General features: G+C 35.6%; 2 protein-coding genes across 2 annotated transcripts; one reads left to right on the top strand and one right to left on the bottom strand.

Annotated features, from left to right (window-relative positions):
- Window positions 1-420: 420 nt before the first annotated feature.
- Window positions 421-1,815, top strand: LOC111365766 (probable galacturonosyltransferase-like 4). The gene has a single exon (XM_022986296.1). The coding sequence runs from the start codon at window positions 421-423 to the stop codon at window positions 1,474-1,476; it is 1,056 nt and encodes a 351-aa protein (XP_022842064.1). The 3' UTR covers window positions 1,477-1,815.
- Window positions 1,816-2,051: 236 nt separating this feature from the next.
- On the bottom strand, window positions 2,052-11,746 carry LOC111366048 (AP-5 complex subunit mu). The gene is made up of 8 exons (XM_022986690.1): window positions 11,544-11,746; window positions 11,327-11,464; window positions 9,584-9,895; window positions 7,950-8,242; window positions 6,945-7,840; window positions 6,621-6,677; window positions 4,594-4,641; window positions 2,052-2,445 (listed from the first exon to the last, which is right to left on the bottom strand). Exons 1-8 carry the CDS (start codon window positions 11,609-11,611, stop codon window positions 2,374-2,376), a joined length of 1,884 nt encoding a protein of 627 aa, XP_022842458.1. The 5' UTR covers window positions 11,612-11,746; the 3' UTR covers window positions 2,052-2,373.
- Window positions 11,747-14,679: the final 2,933 nt, after the last annotated feature.

Below are 14,679 nucleotides of genomic sequence, written 5' to 3'. Positions count from 1 at the left end.
ATAATTTAGAAGCAAGCTATTTTCCTTCTTTTTTCTTTTCTTTCTTTTTTTTTTTTTTTCCATCTCCATCGCCTCAAAAAAATCCTCTTCGGAAAATATTGTGTAGTGTATAACAATTTTGGGGCTAACAAATCATGACAAGAAAATAATAATAATATATTTTATTCTTTTAAATTTTCGTTAAAAATAAATATTTTCCTTTTAAATTCAACTATTGAAGTGAGTGAGCAATTTTGTCCGATTTTTTTTCCCAGCCTTTAAAACATTCAAAGTTCATCACAATTTCTTGATCACCAAAATTCTCAAACCCTTCTTTAAAACTTCTCTCTCATTTTATCTCATTTTAATCTTTACATAAAAATCTTTAATTCCTTCACAGCATCAACAGTCAAAGAAATTAAATGTTATCCAGCAGACAGGATGGCCTTTTGGAGCATTTCTTCCTATTTCTCACTCCTTGGCCTCCTGTCTCTCATCCTTCTCCACCCTATAATCACCATCACCACAGGAATCCGCCTTCATGTCAACCGAAAACCGTCCTCCACCATCATCCCCCCCTTCCGCGAGGCGCCGGCTTTTCGCAATAGCAATACATGTAGCTCAAATGTAAAAGATAATATTCATATTGTCATGCCCCTTGATACAAATTACATTCGAGGTACAATGGCAGCTGTTTTATCCATATTGCAACATTCAACTTGCCCCGAAAATGTGTCATTCCACTTCCTATTGGCTCATCTTGAGGCCGAAATCTTTTCTTTGATCAAATCTACCTTCCCTTACCTTACATTCAAAATGTATCGATTTGACTCAAATATGGTTCGAGGAAAAATATCCAAGTCCATTCGACAAGCCTTGGATCAACCACTAAATTACGCACGTATTTATATGTCTGACATTCTTCCTCTAGATGTCGAACGTGTTATATACTTGGATTCGGATATCATTGTGGTAGATGACATTGCAAAGCTATGGGGAGTTGATTTAGGTGACAAAATATTGGCTGCACCAGAATATTGCCATGCAAATTTCACTAACTATTTTACAGACACATTTTGGTCAGATGTAAATTTGGCATCGACGTTTGAAGGGCGTAGGCCGTGTTATTTCAACACCGGCGTAATGGTGGTGGACATCGGCAAATGGAGAAAAGGGGGATATTCGCTGAAGGTTGAAGAATGGATGGCATTGCAGAAACAGAAGAGAATATATCAATTGGGGTCATTACCACCTATTTTGCTTGTTTTTGCAGGAAACATTAAGGCAGTGGATCATAGATGGAATCAACATGGATTAGGTGGCGATAATTTTGAAGGCAATTGTAGAAAGCTTCATCCTGGACCAATTAGCCTACTACATTGGAGTGGCAAGGGTAAACCATGGTTAAGATTGGACTCGAGGAAGCCGTGCACGGTCGACTATTTGTGGGCTCCATACGATCTCTATCGTTCTTCTAGAGTTGCATTGGAAGAATGATCAAAGGATAAACAGAAGTATGGAAAACTGTCCAAAGAAACCTGCTTATTACCCGTTTTAAAGATAAGACTCGGGATAAGTCATTTCCTTGCATTGAATGAAATGGCTTACACAAATTGGGAATGCAAGGAATGAATTGTGCTTTTTTGAAGAAGACTAATGCACAATTTAGGTATAGCATAGATTGATTTTTCTCCTTTTTTGTTAGGTTGTCTTCTTGTATTAAAATGTATATTGTGACAGTATGTATCAACATCAAGTTTTAGAGCCGACGTACGCGATCCGAGATGGCTGTACATTTTGAGTCTATATACAGAGCCAAGAGTACCATTATGTTGTGTTCGGTATGTTCTAAACATTATTTAGAAAATAAGATGTACATGACATTTGTTCATCATGATGTAGTCCAGTATATAAAACATGTCACGATAAGAACTTGATCTACAAGCTCTATTCTTTAGGATCACCTTTCACAAAGCATATGCATATAGTAGCCTCTATAGCAGTTGGGACATCCAATATTTTTTGGGAGAAAATAGACGAAGCTTTTATTTTGCGGCAAATTAAGAAAGGCGTAAAAGAAGAATATTCGATCAGAAAACATTTTGATCACTCGGGATATTGCGATCCAGAGAAACATGTTACAAAACTCTGATTAACAGAAACTAAACCGAGGCTCTCAGCTCCTATAAAACTAGCCAATTGTCCATGCTCAAGTTTCCAAACTAAATGTCAAACAATCTTGTTACAAAGATATAACATAATGAAGCTCAATTGGTCACAACTTTTCGTAACAAAAAACTAAAATCTTCTACCAAAAAGAGAGAGAGAGAGAGAGAGAGAGAGAGAAAAGATTGCCTCGTAGAAACAAGATGTTTGAGAATTGCCACTAACCCTCTACACTTTTGGTGTGGCCACCACTGGGCACTTACCCAATGTATTCCACAAAATATATTCCCCCGAAGTAACCTGGTGCATTCATACAAATGCAAGAAGTATTTAGAAGTCCATCAAAATGCAGTTAATGTTACAGAACTTAGGATGCAGATTTACTGTAATACAAAGAAACGGAAATATTACAGAACACCCAAATGATGTTTGACTAAATTTATAAATAAACTTCACGTACAATTGACATTTTTTTTATGTCTGGTCAAGTCTATAAGTTTCTTTCTTCTTATAAGCAGAAAAAGTAATGTCCAAATTTTAGGACATAAATATCCTTAATAATTTGATAAATTACTCACATCCTAACACCCCCAACCCGGCCCAACCCCCAAAATCTCCCCCATTTGCAGTGGATTAAGAAAGTGCTTGAATATGTATTTGATGGCATATTTTATTTCTTCTATTCAGGTTAGATATTGAGAAGATAAATTTTATTGTCAGCTCAAGTTATGTAGAAAAATTATTATAGGTAGAATCAAACCGAAATCTACAGTTCAGGTTTGGTTCGGTTTTAGTAATTACATTGACCCAAATGGTTCCACTTATGAAATAACCGAAGTTTAATGGGTGGTTTCAAGTTTAGAGGTCCCCGAACAGACCAACCCGACGCCCAGTCTACTCCTGCCAGCATTGCTGCCCATATCCTAACCTACTTTTCATTCTCTCTCTAACTGTTCCTTCTCCAAGACAACTGCTGGCCAGGGGCACAGCATGTTCCCCTTCTTTGTGGCGATGTCTTGCGACGTATATCCTCATCCCCATCACCCAAAAACCCCAGTTCTATCTCAATTCCTCTCTACTGTCCTCTCCACCTTCCTGCCACCATCGAGCCCTAGCTCACTAAATCATGCCCATCTCAGCCTTTCTCTGCACCACCGACAGGCCACATTTCCTCTACCACTGCCACTCTCCCCATCTCCACCAGCCACCTTTCAGCAAAGAAGACCAACCAGTAGATGAAATTATTTTCTTAATTACATTTACAATCACTTATATTGCAATGTCTCTAAAACTGCATTCAACTAGCCTGTGGACGAATTGTGTTTGAATAATTCGATTGCATAACAGCAACAACATATCCTCCTTAGTCATTTGGATCCTATCAGCTTATAAGCTGGTTTACCAAAACATAAAACTTCTTAATAAGAATAGTATAGTATTACATTTATCTAAGAAAAGTATCGCTGCTTACAATATTTTGAAAAGCTCCAAGTGGGTTACGCCTTGAGGAGAGCAGAATTTTATTAAATGAATCAAAACATAAGATTTGAGAGCCATTTTCAAGGTTTACTAATTGGTCTGTCGAGGCTTAAGCCTCAGGGCAACTAAGGTGTGCACTTGCAAGTTGTTTTTTATATCCTAGAATGTTTTAATACTTTTTTGGGATATTTTAAACACAACTGAATCCTAAAAACTAGAAATAAAGAATTAAAGGAAAGAGAGGAGAGAAAGAAACAAGCATAACCTAGTCTCGTACAATTTAATTACTATAAGCCCCTCTCCCAAGTAAAGCTTCTACTTTTGAGAGTTAGATGACAAGTGATAAGAGACCTATGACTCGTATATTCACACTTTTATTTCTTTTCTTATTGCATTTAGTTGTTCTTATTCTGACATTTATGGATACAGAGGGGAAGCAGAAGGATAATGCACTACTGTAAGCAAAGGATGAGGAAAAATATTGGAAAGACACAATAGTGCTGAGAAGAACGATCTGGGAACCAATATATTGATTGTTCTCTTAAAGATCTTATCAGTAAATGAGATTGAAGACCTTTAGTCTTTTTATAATTAAAGTAGATTACAATTTTGTTATGGGATTATTAATTTGACAGTTTACTATTTGCTACTTTATGGTGGACATATTTATGATTGTTTGCAAGTTAAAACTTGAAATATTTTAATTTGTTTTATTATGAAGTTTCAAGATGGTTTATGATTTATTACAAGCAGATATTTGTAATTTTTTGAATCATTTTATTAGTTCAAGTTGCGCCTCATGCCTTTCCTCACAATGGGTAAATCAGCTCGGTACAGAATTGAGCCTTTTAAAATATTGGCTACTCAGGAAGAAAATAGATTGATGATATTTATGAGTAACTACTTCGAAGTTTAAGTCAAACAAGAAGAACCTAATATTTAGAACCATTTGACAGTAATCATATATACCTGACATGAGAATTCCACAGGGGCCTTGACTGATGGAAATATGCTTACCTGCACACCACACTTTTAAACTTAGAAATCCAGAAACAAAAAAAAAAACAAACAAAACAAAATCAAGTATCAAATGAGAACGCAAAGCTTCAGTAGGGAAAAATATGGTTGAGCACTACTTGACAGGAAATCACAGTCTGAATGGAAAAAATCAAGGATAAAAAGGAAACATCTCAGAGGTGCAGATTAGCAAATGGAATAATGTCTGCCATTGCATCGTTAATATTCAGCAAGATAATGAAATTAATAGTTAATAGAATTTATTCGGAACCCAGTTTGTTTGACGTTCAAAACTAATAATTCCCAATACTTAATAACACTTTGAATCTTGACGATTAGAAAGGAAATTCTAATATAATATTACAATTAGCTTTTTACACACAAAATATATGAATTTAACTTTGTATAATAGATGAAAATATACTATCAAATATCAATTGCTGAGTTAAGAAGAAAATATCGATTAGCAAATACAGAAATTCATACAGAACTGAGCACAGTATAAACGGAATCCTAAAGACTGTTTTGGAGATATCATAGGGTGCCAAATTTCACCTTCATATAAAAACTGTGGGCATAGAATATATTATCAATTCAAAATGTAAATAAGAGATTCAAAAGATTAATCAAACGAAAAAATTACTTGGAGAGCTAAGCTAAGATGATGTTGAATATGAACGGATGAAAATGGTGTATGCATCACTAAGCTTCAAAAAAAAATTTTGGTGGCAACATGTAAATCAGATTTGTGTTGGAAAATATACTTGCTTTAGGCAGAAGTAATTTTGAAACAAAAACAAAAAACTCATTCAACTTTAGTTTAAAAAGACGTTAAGAATACATTTGATTGTCAATATTTTTCATGGAAAATATTATTTTTTTCATCCAAAATGTTACTTTTGTACTGTTTGATTGATATTTTTCCTACTTTTGATCATGTGATCATATATTCGTCGAAATCAAGGAAAATATTTTCATCAAAGGGAGTAGATTTTTATTTTTCAGGCAATTCACTCTCTTCCTCTCTCGTCTACCCTCTCTCATCAATATAAAAAATGGACAAATATAACATATTCTAGATTAAAAATTAAATCAATCAAACACATTTAATTGATAATTTCCAAGCAAATAAATTCTAGGCAATTCTTCTTTCCATGTAAATTCCATATTTGTAATCAAACACACACTAAGAGATCTCTTAAGAAATGAGATTTTAGCATGCATTTATGTTTAAGGATTAATGAGTCATATAGTGATATACAATATCCCATCTTTTGTGTTGGTAATCCAAACACTGCGAATGTGATGAGATAACAAATGCAACTTAGTTATGTTGATTTAGCCTATGTTTGGCCTCCATTTTCCCAAAACTCATTTTCGCCCATGGATTCTCCTATAAAATAATTTTACACGTAAATAAAAAACTTTCCCTTATTTGTTAACTATACATTTTTCAAAAAATAGCTTTTCAAAAACACATTTCACCCCTAAAATGGGGCTCAAACAAGGGCTTATTTATTCCTTTCTCAGATGCTCATTGCATTATTATGATACTATATTATGATAATCTCTAGCATTTTTCCCTTTCAATTTACTTCGAAAAATCCATAAGAGAAAGGCCTAAGCTTTGGGCTTTTCACGTCCACCTGTTGCCTTTAAAATGCTTTTTTAAATACTAAGGGCCCATTTGGATGACTTTTGCCTTTTGTTGAAGAGCTCCATGATAAAACTACCTTCAGCCAACTGCCTCCGAAGGCCCTACTGGCCAAACAAAGTACTTCCAATAAAATATCTAAATAGTTTCAAATATAGCTTCTTAGTGTTATAAATAGCTTTTAGCTTTTCAAAAACCTTGCCAAACAAGCCATATGAGAGAAACAGACGTTTAAATACAACGTGTAGGGAGAGATTAAGATGAAGTAGTTGTAACATTTTATTTTTGTTTCTTTTGGGGAATTAACATAGTTATATGGACTTACAGATCTAGGATCAATAGACATTCCTGATAAAGATGGTCCCACAATCTTGAAAGATACCTGCAACCACAAAAATAAATGCTCATTTCAGCAAAGGCTGTTTTTCCGATACTAAAGCAGTTTTGTGAAAGAAGTTCATCATATTTTCATCAATTACTGTCATTCAGTACAGGTGAAACAGCAATGTAATGAAGATTTTTCAGTTGGAGACAATAATGAAATTCAGCCAAATGCCTCATTTTGATACTTATTATCTTATGAGTAAATTTCTTTTAAGCTTAGTCAAATATGCACATGGGAAGTGACAGCAGTAAGGAAAACACATACTTTGGCATAGTCGTATGCCTGCCAGCAAAAAGGCTCATCTAGATCTACTGCTTGAAGGTCCTTGTTCATTTTATCCATTAAGTAATCCTCCACATTTACAATGTTACTACTGGACTCTGTTTCAAGATCACTGTCTTCATCAGCAACACCAGTATATGCAGACACAGAGGAATTCAGCCTTTGAGTTTGCCATGGAGCAAATTTAACAGTCCCAGGAAAAATTGCCTCAATGCTCTTCCCAGAAACTCCTCGAGGACCGGTTATTATTTTCCATTCAACTGAATGTTCAGTGGTGGATACTGTTCCAACAGAAGGCATCCCATCAAAGGAAACCACCCTTCTCCTTGGAAAAGGCATAGTCACAGTACAGAACTCCATTGTTAGAGGAGCTTTGTAACCTTCCATGAGGGTCAGCTTAAATAAAAATGCACCTTCATTTTCAGAGACCATTGAAAGCTGATAAAAACCCTTTACTGGAGGCCCAACAGAGCAAAAAGCCTGATAACGCATCAGAACAAAATTTCCCAATGGCGGTGAAAATGTCACAGCCTGCTTATCACCCCCATGCTCTGGAACTTGAGCACAAGGATGAAAGGATAATGACTCAACACGAGCAGTGTCCAACCCTGTCAATGGGAACGAAACATCAGGCAACCCTTCTAAATCTGCCCGGCAATTCACTTGGCCAGAAATCGATATGCTATCTGGAATCTCATCCCTATCATACATTGCAGCATGAACTGTTTCATGAACTGTAAACAAAATCCGCTGCTTCCCCCTGTAAAGATAAGGCTTCCATGCTGGTTGCTTGCGGTCTACAGGAGGCATATCTGCTGAAGAAAAGCCTGCAGTCTTGATTGCAGAAATGTTTGAATAGCTGAGGTCCAGGGGAGTACCTGGATCAAGGAGAGGAATGTTAAAAATAACAAACAAAAATGCGGTGAACCACCGCATAGGTTGCATAATAAATTTAAGATGAGGAATACCACAATAAAGAATACCGACCAAAAGGCATTGCACTACTGATGAAAGAACGAAGTGCATCTTTGTCCAAGGGCCTCGAACCTATTTTTTGAGAATCAGACATTGCAGCTCCACTCACAGCAGTTCCGGAAGCAGTGGAGGCTGCAACAGATGCTGCTACAGGTTTGGCTCTTGCTGAGATACCTGAAATCCCTATACTGCCAGTGAGGGAATCCAGCAGTCCTCCAACTGATGGAGAGGCACTCACGAATACTTCAGGCTCTGTGATGTCACCTGTTATAATGTCTCCTATTGTATGTGCCACAATAAAAGCCCTGAATTCAGGAGAAACCAACAAATTATGATGTGTCTCATTCAGCAAGTAACTATTATTGATGTCATTAGAACAAATAACATATAAATAAGGAAACTGGTTCATTCTGCATGAAAGAATGTTTTTAGATAAGTCAAGTTATAAGAGCTAATAATTATACTTGGAAGATAATTTGGTTGTAAAAAAAGCTTGTAACATTTGAAAGAGACTGCAAATGAAATAGTGTTATGTATATTTGATTAACTGTGGAGAAAAGGAACTATGAGAAAATAATTTATGAATGAATTCATGGCAGAAGCTGCAGAACTGCTGGTAATAACACCACCTCCCCCCAATAGTTATAGCAGATTGGACAATAAGATCTCTAGTCCATGTTTACGAAGATTCAACCAACACATGGTGCAGCGCAAACTAACTCTTGTCCCCAGTAAATTTGGGATGGGCTATACGAGTCATTTTTCACCACTTCATACTTTCCAATTTTACATTGCCTGAAAGACTCAATCAGAGCCATTCCACATGAGGTCAATTAATTTTGGACTCTCTCTCCCACCTTTAATAGTTCTATTGGGAACACATCACTTTAGTGAACAAGAAATTTTGTTAGATCTACACGACATGTTTGAATTACCTAAGTCATCATTCTAATTCATCATCCGTCTCTGTCAATTGAGATAGGCATTTGACTGTATAAAAATCCATTAAATCCAAAATTAACACAAGAAACCATTTACCACTTTAACCAAAAATGACTTCGAGTAAACCACTATGCAACAAAAGCCTTTTTCTTCCCTTTTCACCTGAGTAAGAATTAGTTTATTATTCAGCCAAAATGTGGGGGAAGCAGAGAAAATACCTAAACATGAAGATTTCGCAATTAAGAAGCAGCTTGTGAATGCATCTCTTATTACATATCAGTGACTATAATCAAAATCCCAAAATCCTTACAAACAGTAAATTAATAGCTATAAATAACAGATGTTTACAAGGAAAGTATGTCAACACAGCACCGTGAGTATAGGAGTTGTAAACTAGATATTTGACTGAGTGCACAATTAATGAAAAAAGGGAGGGATATTTTACCCATCTCACAGTGAATAGCAAGCCAGAGCCCACACCACAAGTAACAAAACAAACCGAAATTATTTACATAATAGTTCCAGCTTCCTCAGCTAATGATAGAATGTAGTAATATAGAGAAAACCAACTTATGCAGAACAATTTAGTAAGAGAGAGAGAGAGAATCATTGATATCTCAAAATCCAAGATTGGGACAAAAACAAATGTGTCCAAAATGAAGAGAAAAGAGTGAATAGAGTACTAAAAATATAGCTTACCGTACCCTGTGATGGATGGAAGATCAAGCAAGAGGGAAGATAAACTTTCATCTTCTTTGACAGAATTTCCACAATCCGATCTTTTGCACATTCTTGCATAGGATTTCAAATGATGAGGTTCAACTAACGGCAGAACAAGAATGCAGTATGGACCCTTCATGTGCAAAACTAAAGGCCATAATAGACAACCCTCGCTTTCCTCTTCTTTATTAATGTAAAGACTTATAATATGACGGGTAATTGGATCGTCGACCCATGAATCCGATCCTACAACAGATTGACTGACACGTAGGCCATAGCCCCTGGCAGATCCCTCCCTAAATTATATAGATTCAACCATATCAACCAATCATACGTATTAAAATATTAAACACTGACAGGAATGCATAGAAAATAGAGATAATATACTCATTCTGTCTCATAAAGATAGGCTTGCTTTCCTTTTTCGTCTGTCCCCAATTATAGGTCACTTTCCTTGTTGAGAATATTGTAGATTTCTAGGTTTTCTAAAATACTTTTATTTAATGTGTCTTGTTATCAACATATATGAACTACTGATATTCAAATCATTATTTCGTGTAGGGGTAAGATTAGAAAAAATGTAAGAAAAATTATATTTTTTCCAACTATATTAATTACATTTTTTTAATCTGCATGAAAATAGAAACAAGTCTATCTTTGTTGGACGGAGGGAGTATTAAAGAAGAAAATTTGACACCAAATTGTTATCGTCATAAAGATCATCAACAATTATTCCATTCTTCATAGAATTTTTGAAAGAGACATATTTATCTTGCAAAAAATAAATTGCCAAAATAAACTTTTTTTTTTTTTTAATGACCGCGAGTGTCTGAGCTAGCTTACGGCATCTCGACTACTCCCACAGGACACTGAAATTTATAGTCGGATACTCATTTCAGTGACCCTGAGGGGACCCGAAACTGTTGACTATTAGGGAGCATACCCAAGGCCTGACCATTGAATTAACCCTTGGGGTTAAATTGCCAAAATAAATTGAATAAACATAGAAGATCATAACACTCTGAGTTTGACATATCCAATCAACTAATATATGCAGTTAAAGAAGCGAAATGGCAAATCATAAAAGATCTTAAAAAAGAGATGCGCTTAAGTAAAAGTCCTTTTTTAATTCCCATCTCAAAATTTGATATGCATCAGCGGAAAACATAACATAGATTCCTTCTAGTCAATTATGTATACAATATATATCATACCATTTAAACTAAGATAAATTTTAACTTCTATATCATGCAAAAGATAAAGCAAGAAACAATGCAATTCGAACCCAAATCATCCTTTAAACTCATTTTTCATCTAACTGAGATAAATTTTACATACATAATACAAAGACTCTTCTAAAAAGATACCATAACTCATGATCATGCACGTCTACTAGTCTCCAACAGTTCGATATTCCAACTAAAAACAGAGTTTTCATTTATTAAATTGTTTTTGCTCAAAAATCTTGTCATTTACTTCAATACATAATTCTAGTGAAAAGTGAGCTACAAATCACAGTGAACGAATTGAGAAAACACACTATCCAAAAAAAAATGTGATTTAGCATGAAAACCACAAATAAAAAAGTATATATTTCTTTCATTTAAGAATGTTTATGGAAATCCTTTCCGAAAGGTACCTTACAAAAAATTGCCTATAAAGATTGTATTTTCATATAATCAATTGACAATAAAAGTAAAATTCTTATTTCTAGGATCAAAATTAACCTCTTTTTGCGGTCAACAAACGCAGCAGCGAACTCTGAATCATAAGGCGCTATATTATACTTAAATTTATCGTCACCGGAGCTTTTAATTTCTTTCTCACATGCGACCCGCCACCGCTTCTCCACCACCGGAAATTTCCTATTAAATATAATAAAAATATAAAAAATCAAAATTACTGAAAACTGAGCTTAATTTAAACTAAATAAAAAACAAGCACCTTGAGAAAATAACAGAATCTTGATTGTTGAGAATCCAGAGAGCCCTTATGCTGCAATTACTGGGCATTTTATTTTATATCAATCTTTCAATTTCTGAAGTAATTTCTCTTCTTTTCTTACTTTTTTTTTTTTTTTTAATTGGGCTTGGAGCTTTGGTTGTGAGATTTGAAGCAAAGCTGTGAATGGTGATTTTCATTTTTATAAGCTTTAATGGCGACTATCTTTGCACACACGTTTACTGCAAATTAACCAAATGCTCCCATTTTTCAAAATTTATTTTAAGAGTATGTTCTCCAATAAAATAATTTTATTAGTAAATTTAATTATTTTTATGTTATTTAATAAAATAATTTATTAGTAAATTTAATTTTTTTAATTTTTATTTTTATTTTTATTTTTATTTTTTAACCACACATTTTTCAATAAAATATTATTCAAAAACAAAAAAATTACTTGTACAATGTAGCTTTACAATGATAGCTTAAAATGCGACGTGGCAAGAGGCAAAATGGGAAAAACCGACAAAAAATGACAAAACACATAAAATATGGAAAACCGCTGTTGGACTTTATTCTTGTTTTGTTTTTATCATTATTTTCTCTTATTACCAGTGGTCGAGCTCTCTAGTGTGTTGAAGGAGAGATACAATGTTGGGTTGAGGAAATGATAATCTGACTTTATTCTTTTTTTTTTATCATTATTTTTTCTTATTACCAGTGGTCGAGCTCTCTAGCTGTGCTAAAGGAGAGATACATTGTTGGGTTGATGAAATGGTAATCTCCAAACAATGAAATTGGTTGTATTGTTGGGGAAAATGTTGGCATGCATCTGTAAATGGTGGACTCAAGCTGGGTAGGCACGCCATTGCTGAGAAGGTGAGTCTCCGACGGTGTATTATAATGTCGCGTGAGAAATTTTGGGTGGTTTTGTAGATATGGTGTTTTGTAAATGGTGAAGGTACACCGGATGCCATCGCCAGGAAAGTGAGTCTCCTACCAAGTCGAACAAATTTTCTAGGGGAGGAGAGCTTTTTCGTACAATATTAATCGTGTATGTGTGCTTCTGAACGGGGTGTATCAAGACACCATTTTCATTTTGCCGCCATTTTTGAAGTTCCCGTAGCAGAGTCAATTATTGTTGTCTTTATCTTGTCGGAAGCATTTTCGATTTTTTTTTTTTTTTTTTGCCCCCCTTGCCAGCTCACGTTGTTAGCCACCATTGTAAAGCACCATTGTACAAGTAGCACCATTGATTCAAAAATGCATTTTGTCCAAAATTTGGTACTTTTAAACCTACGTTCTTAACTTATTTTTAATCAAGCAAATTAAACTTAAAAAAAATATATCTTGGACAATGGGCGAAAGCCCGATCCATCAACATCGTGTGAGAGAAGAAGGGCCCAGAGATCATTATCATTAACACAACCTTCATCTTGCTCAGCTTGACATTTTTGGTGAAAATGAGGACTTTCTTTTAGCTACTAAGTTTACAAGAGTTCTGACTTTTCCAATTTTGGGGAAATTGAATGGATTTTGGTTCTTCAACGCCTAGCTATTTTTCCCGTCTAGTCCCCCCATTGGCTCGAGGCAATGTTCAGGAAATTAAGTTTCTCTAAAAGAGCAACCGACCCTGCTTCTCCCATATGATATTCAAGCCTAGTATTAGGATTATGATTCCAAGGACAAGTCAGGCATAATGCTTTCTCAAGGGTCGTTCCACTTGGTCTAATTCCACGCCTTATGATGAAAGTGCAGTCGACGTGGTGAATCAGTTGTGAACGTTCAACTAAAGGCGTCTTGAGATCCCGGTTGCTTTGCTGGTAGGCCCACTTCAGTTAGGGGGGCATTGTCCCTCCATTATGGTATTTAATCGAATGGAAGTCTAACCTACTAACAAGGAACTTAAGCAAGGGATTGATTTATTAATATATGACCATCATTATGAACGCCAAACAACGCAGGTGCTGAAGAAGGGAAACAAGTGCTTTTCGGCAAGTAAGGTGATGAGAAGCCTCTGCCCAAGCGTCCAAAACCCTTAGAGAGAGGAATTGAACATCTAATCATTCCAAGGAAGATTCCCAATTTCATTCTCAAGTTCCTAAACTTACTAAATCTCGTCAAAAGAAGAAAGAGCACACAAACCAAGACCGTCTGTCCCATCTCATCTGGATTTGGCAAAAGTTGGGAAATATATTTTTTTTAAAAATCACCTATGGCAAAGGACCTAATCCCTTGAACAACTCACCCTCGTCCCATCCGCGAAGCGGAAGCTGAAAATGGGGTTGATCATGGTTAGCTAAAAGGGTGGAGAGAGGAGGCTCAGATAAGGGACGACAATCGTTCGGACTTGGTAAAGGTGCTCGGGATTCCTTTTTCACTTGGCGGAATTAAGAGATCTTTAATCCAAATGCCAATCTATAATGCGCTGAGTTGAAGAGAGAGCAAGAATCTACTTCTTTCAAATTCAAACCCAATCACACTAAATTCTATGATTTGGTTTCTTTTTCCTCAACCAATTGTGTCGTGTCAGCCTTGGTCTCTTGACTTATTTTTAAACCTATTTTCTTGATTTATTTTTAATCAAGCAAATCAGACTTTAAAAAAATAATAATAAATAAATTATTTTATTACTCAAAAAGAAATTAAAATTCATCTTTCTCCTAAGCACATCTAAACTTAGGATTTCAAGTAGGACTAGCCTTGTTGGATTTACAAACCACCAGTAGGCTCGCAGTTGGGAACCAAAAAAAAAAAAAAAATTAATTAATTAATTAAAAAAATATTATTGATCCATGAGATGGATTTTTTAAAACAAGTCAACTCGTGCTCAGCTTGCCCCTTACGTGAGGGTGGGTTGGTTTGTGAGGGGGTCAAGTAGTGGTGGCAATGGGCTCGAGTAGTTCGCCGGCTCGTGGGCTCGGCTCGCCTAAAACGAGCCACGAGCCGCTCGGGCTCGTAAAAAACGAGCCTAAGCAACGAGCCGAACCTATGAATTGATTGACGAGCCGCTGGCCGAGCAGCCACGAGCCCGAGCTCGTAGCTCGTCCAAAAAAAAAAATTATTTCAGTGACCAGAACGGCTCGTGGCTCGCCCCAAAAAAAAAAAAAAATTTTTTAAGGAAAAAAAAGGGCCCCTA

This window comes from Olea europaea, chromosome 17, assembly GCF_002742605.1.
Source record: "Olea europaea var. sylvestris chromosome 17, O_europaea_v1, whole genome shotgun sequence".
In the NCBI taxonomy this organism is placed as follows: Eukaryota; Viridiplantae; Streptophyta; class Magnoliopsida; order Lamiales; family Oleaceae; genus Olea; species Olea europaea.
This window is presented reverse-complemented; position numbering and strand designations above follow the sequence as displayed.

Bases quoted from the DNA above. Each gene is read 5' to 3' on its own strand.
- LOC111365766 (XM_022986296.1), top strand. From the start codon at position 421: ATGGCCTTTTGGAGCATTTCTTCCTATTTCTCACTCCTTGGCCTCCTG.
- LOC111366048 (XM_022986690.1), bottom strand. From the start codon at position 11,611: ATGCCCAGTAATTGCAGCATAAGGGCTCTCTGGATTCTCAACAATCAA. The intron at 8,243-9,583 runs GTACGGTAAGCT...TCCTGAATTCAG, and splicing joins GATCTTCCATCCATCACAGG to GGCTTTTATTGTGGCACATA. The intron at 7,841-7,949 runs GTCGGTATTCTT...TCCTTGATCCAG, and splicing joins CAGTAGTGCAATGCCTTTTG to GTACTCCCCTGGACCTCAGC.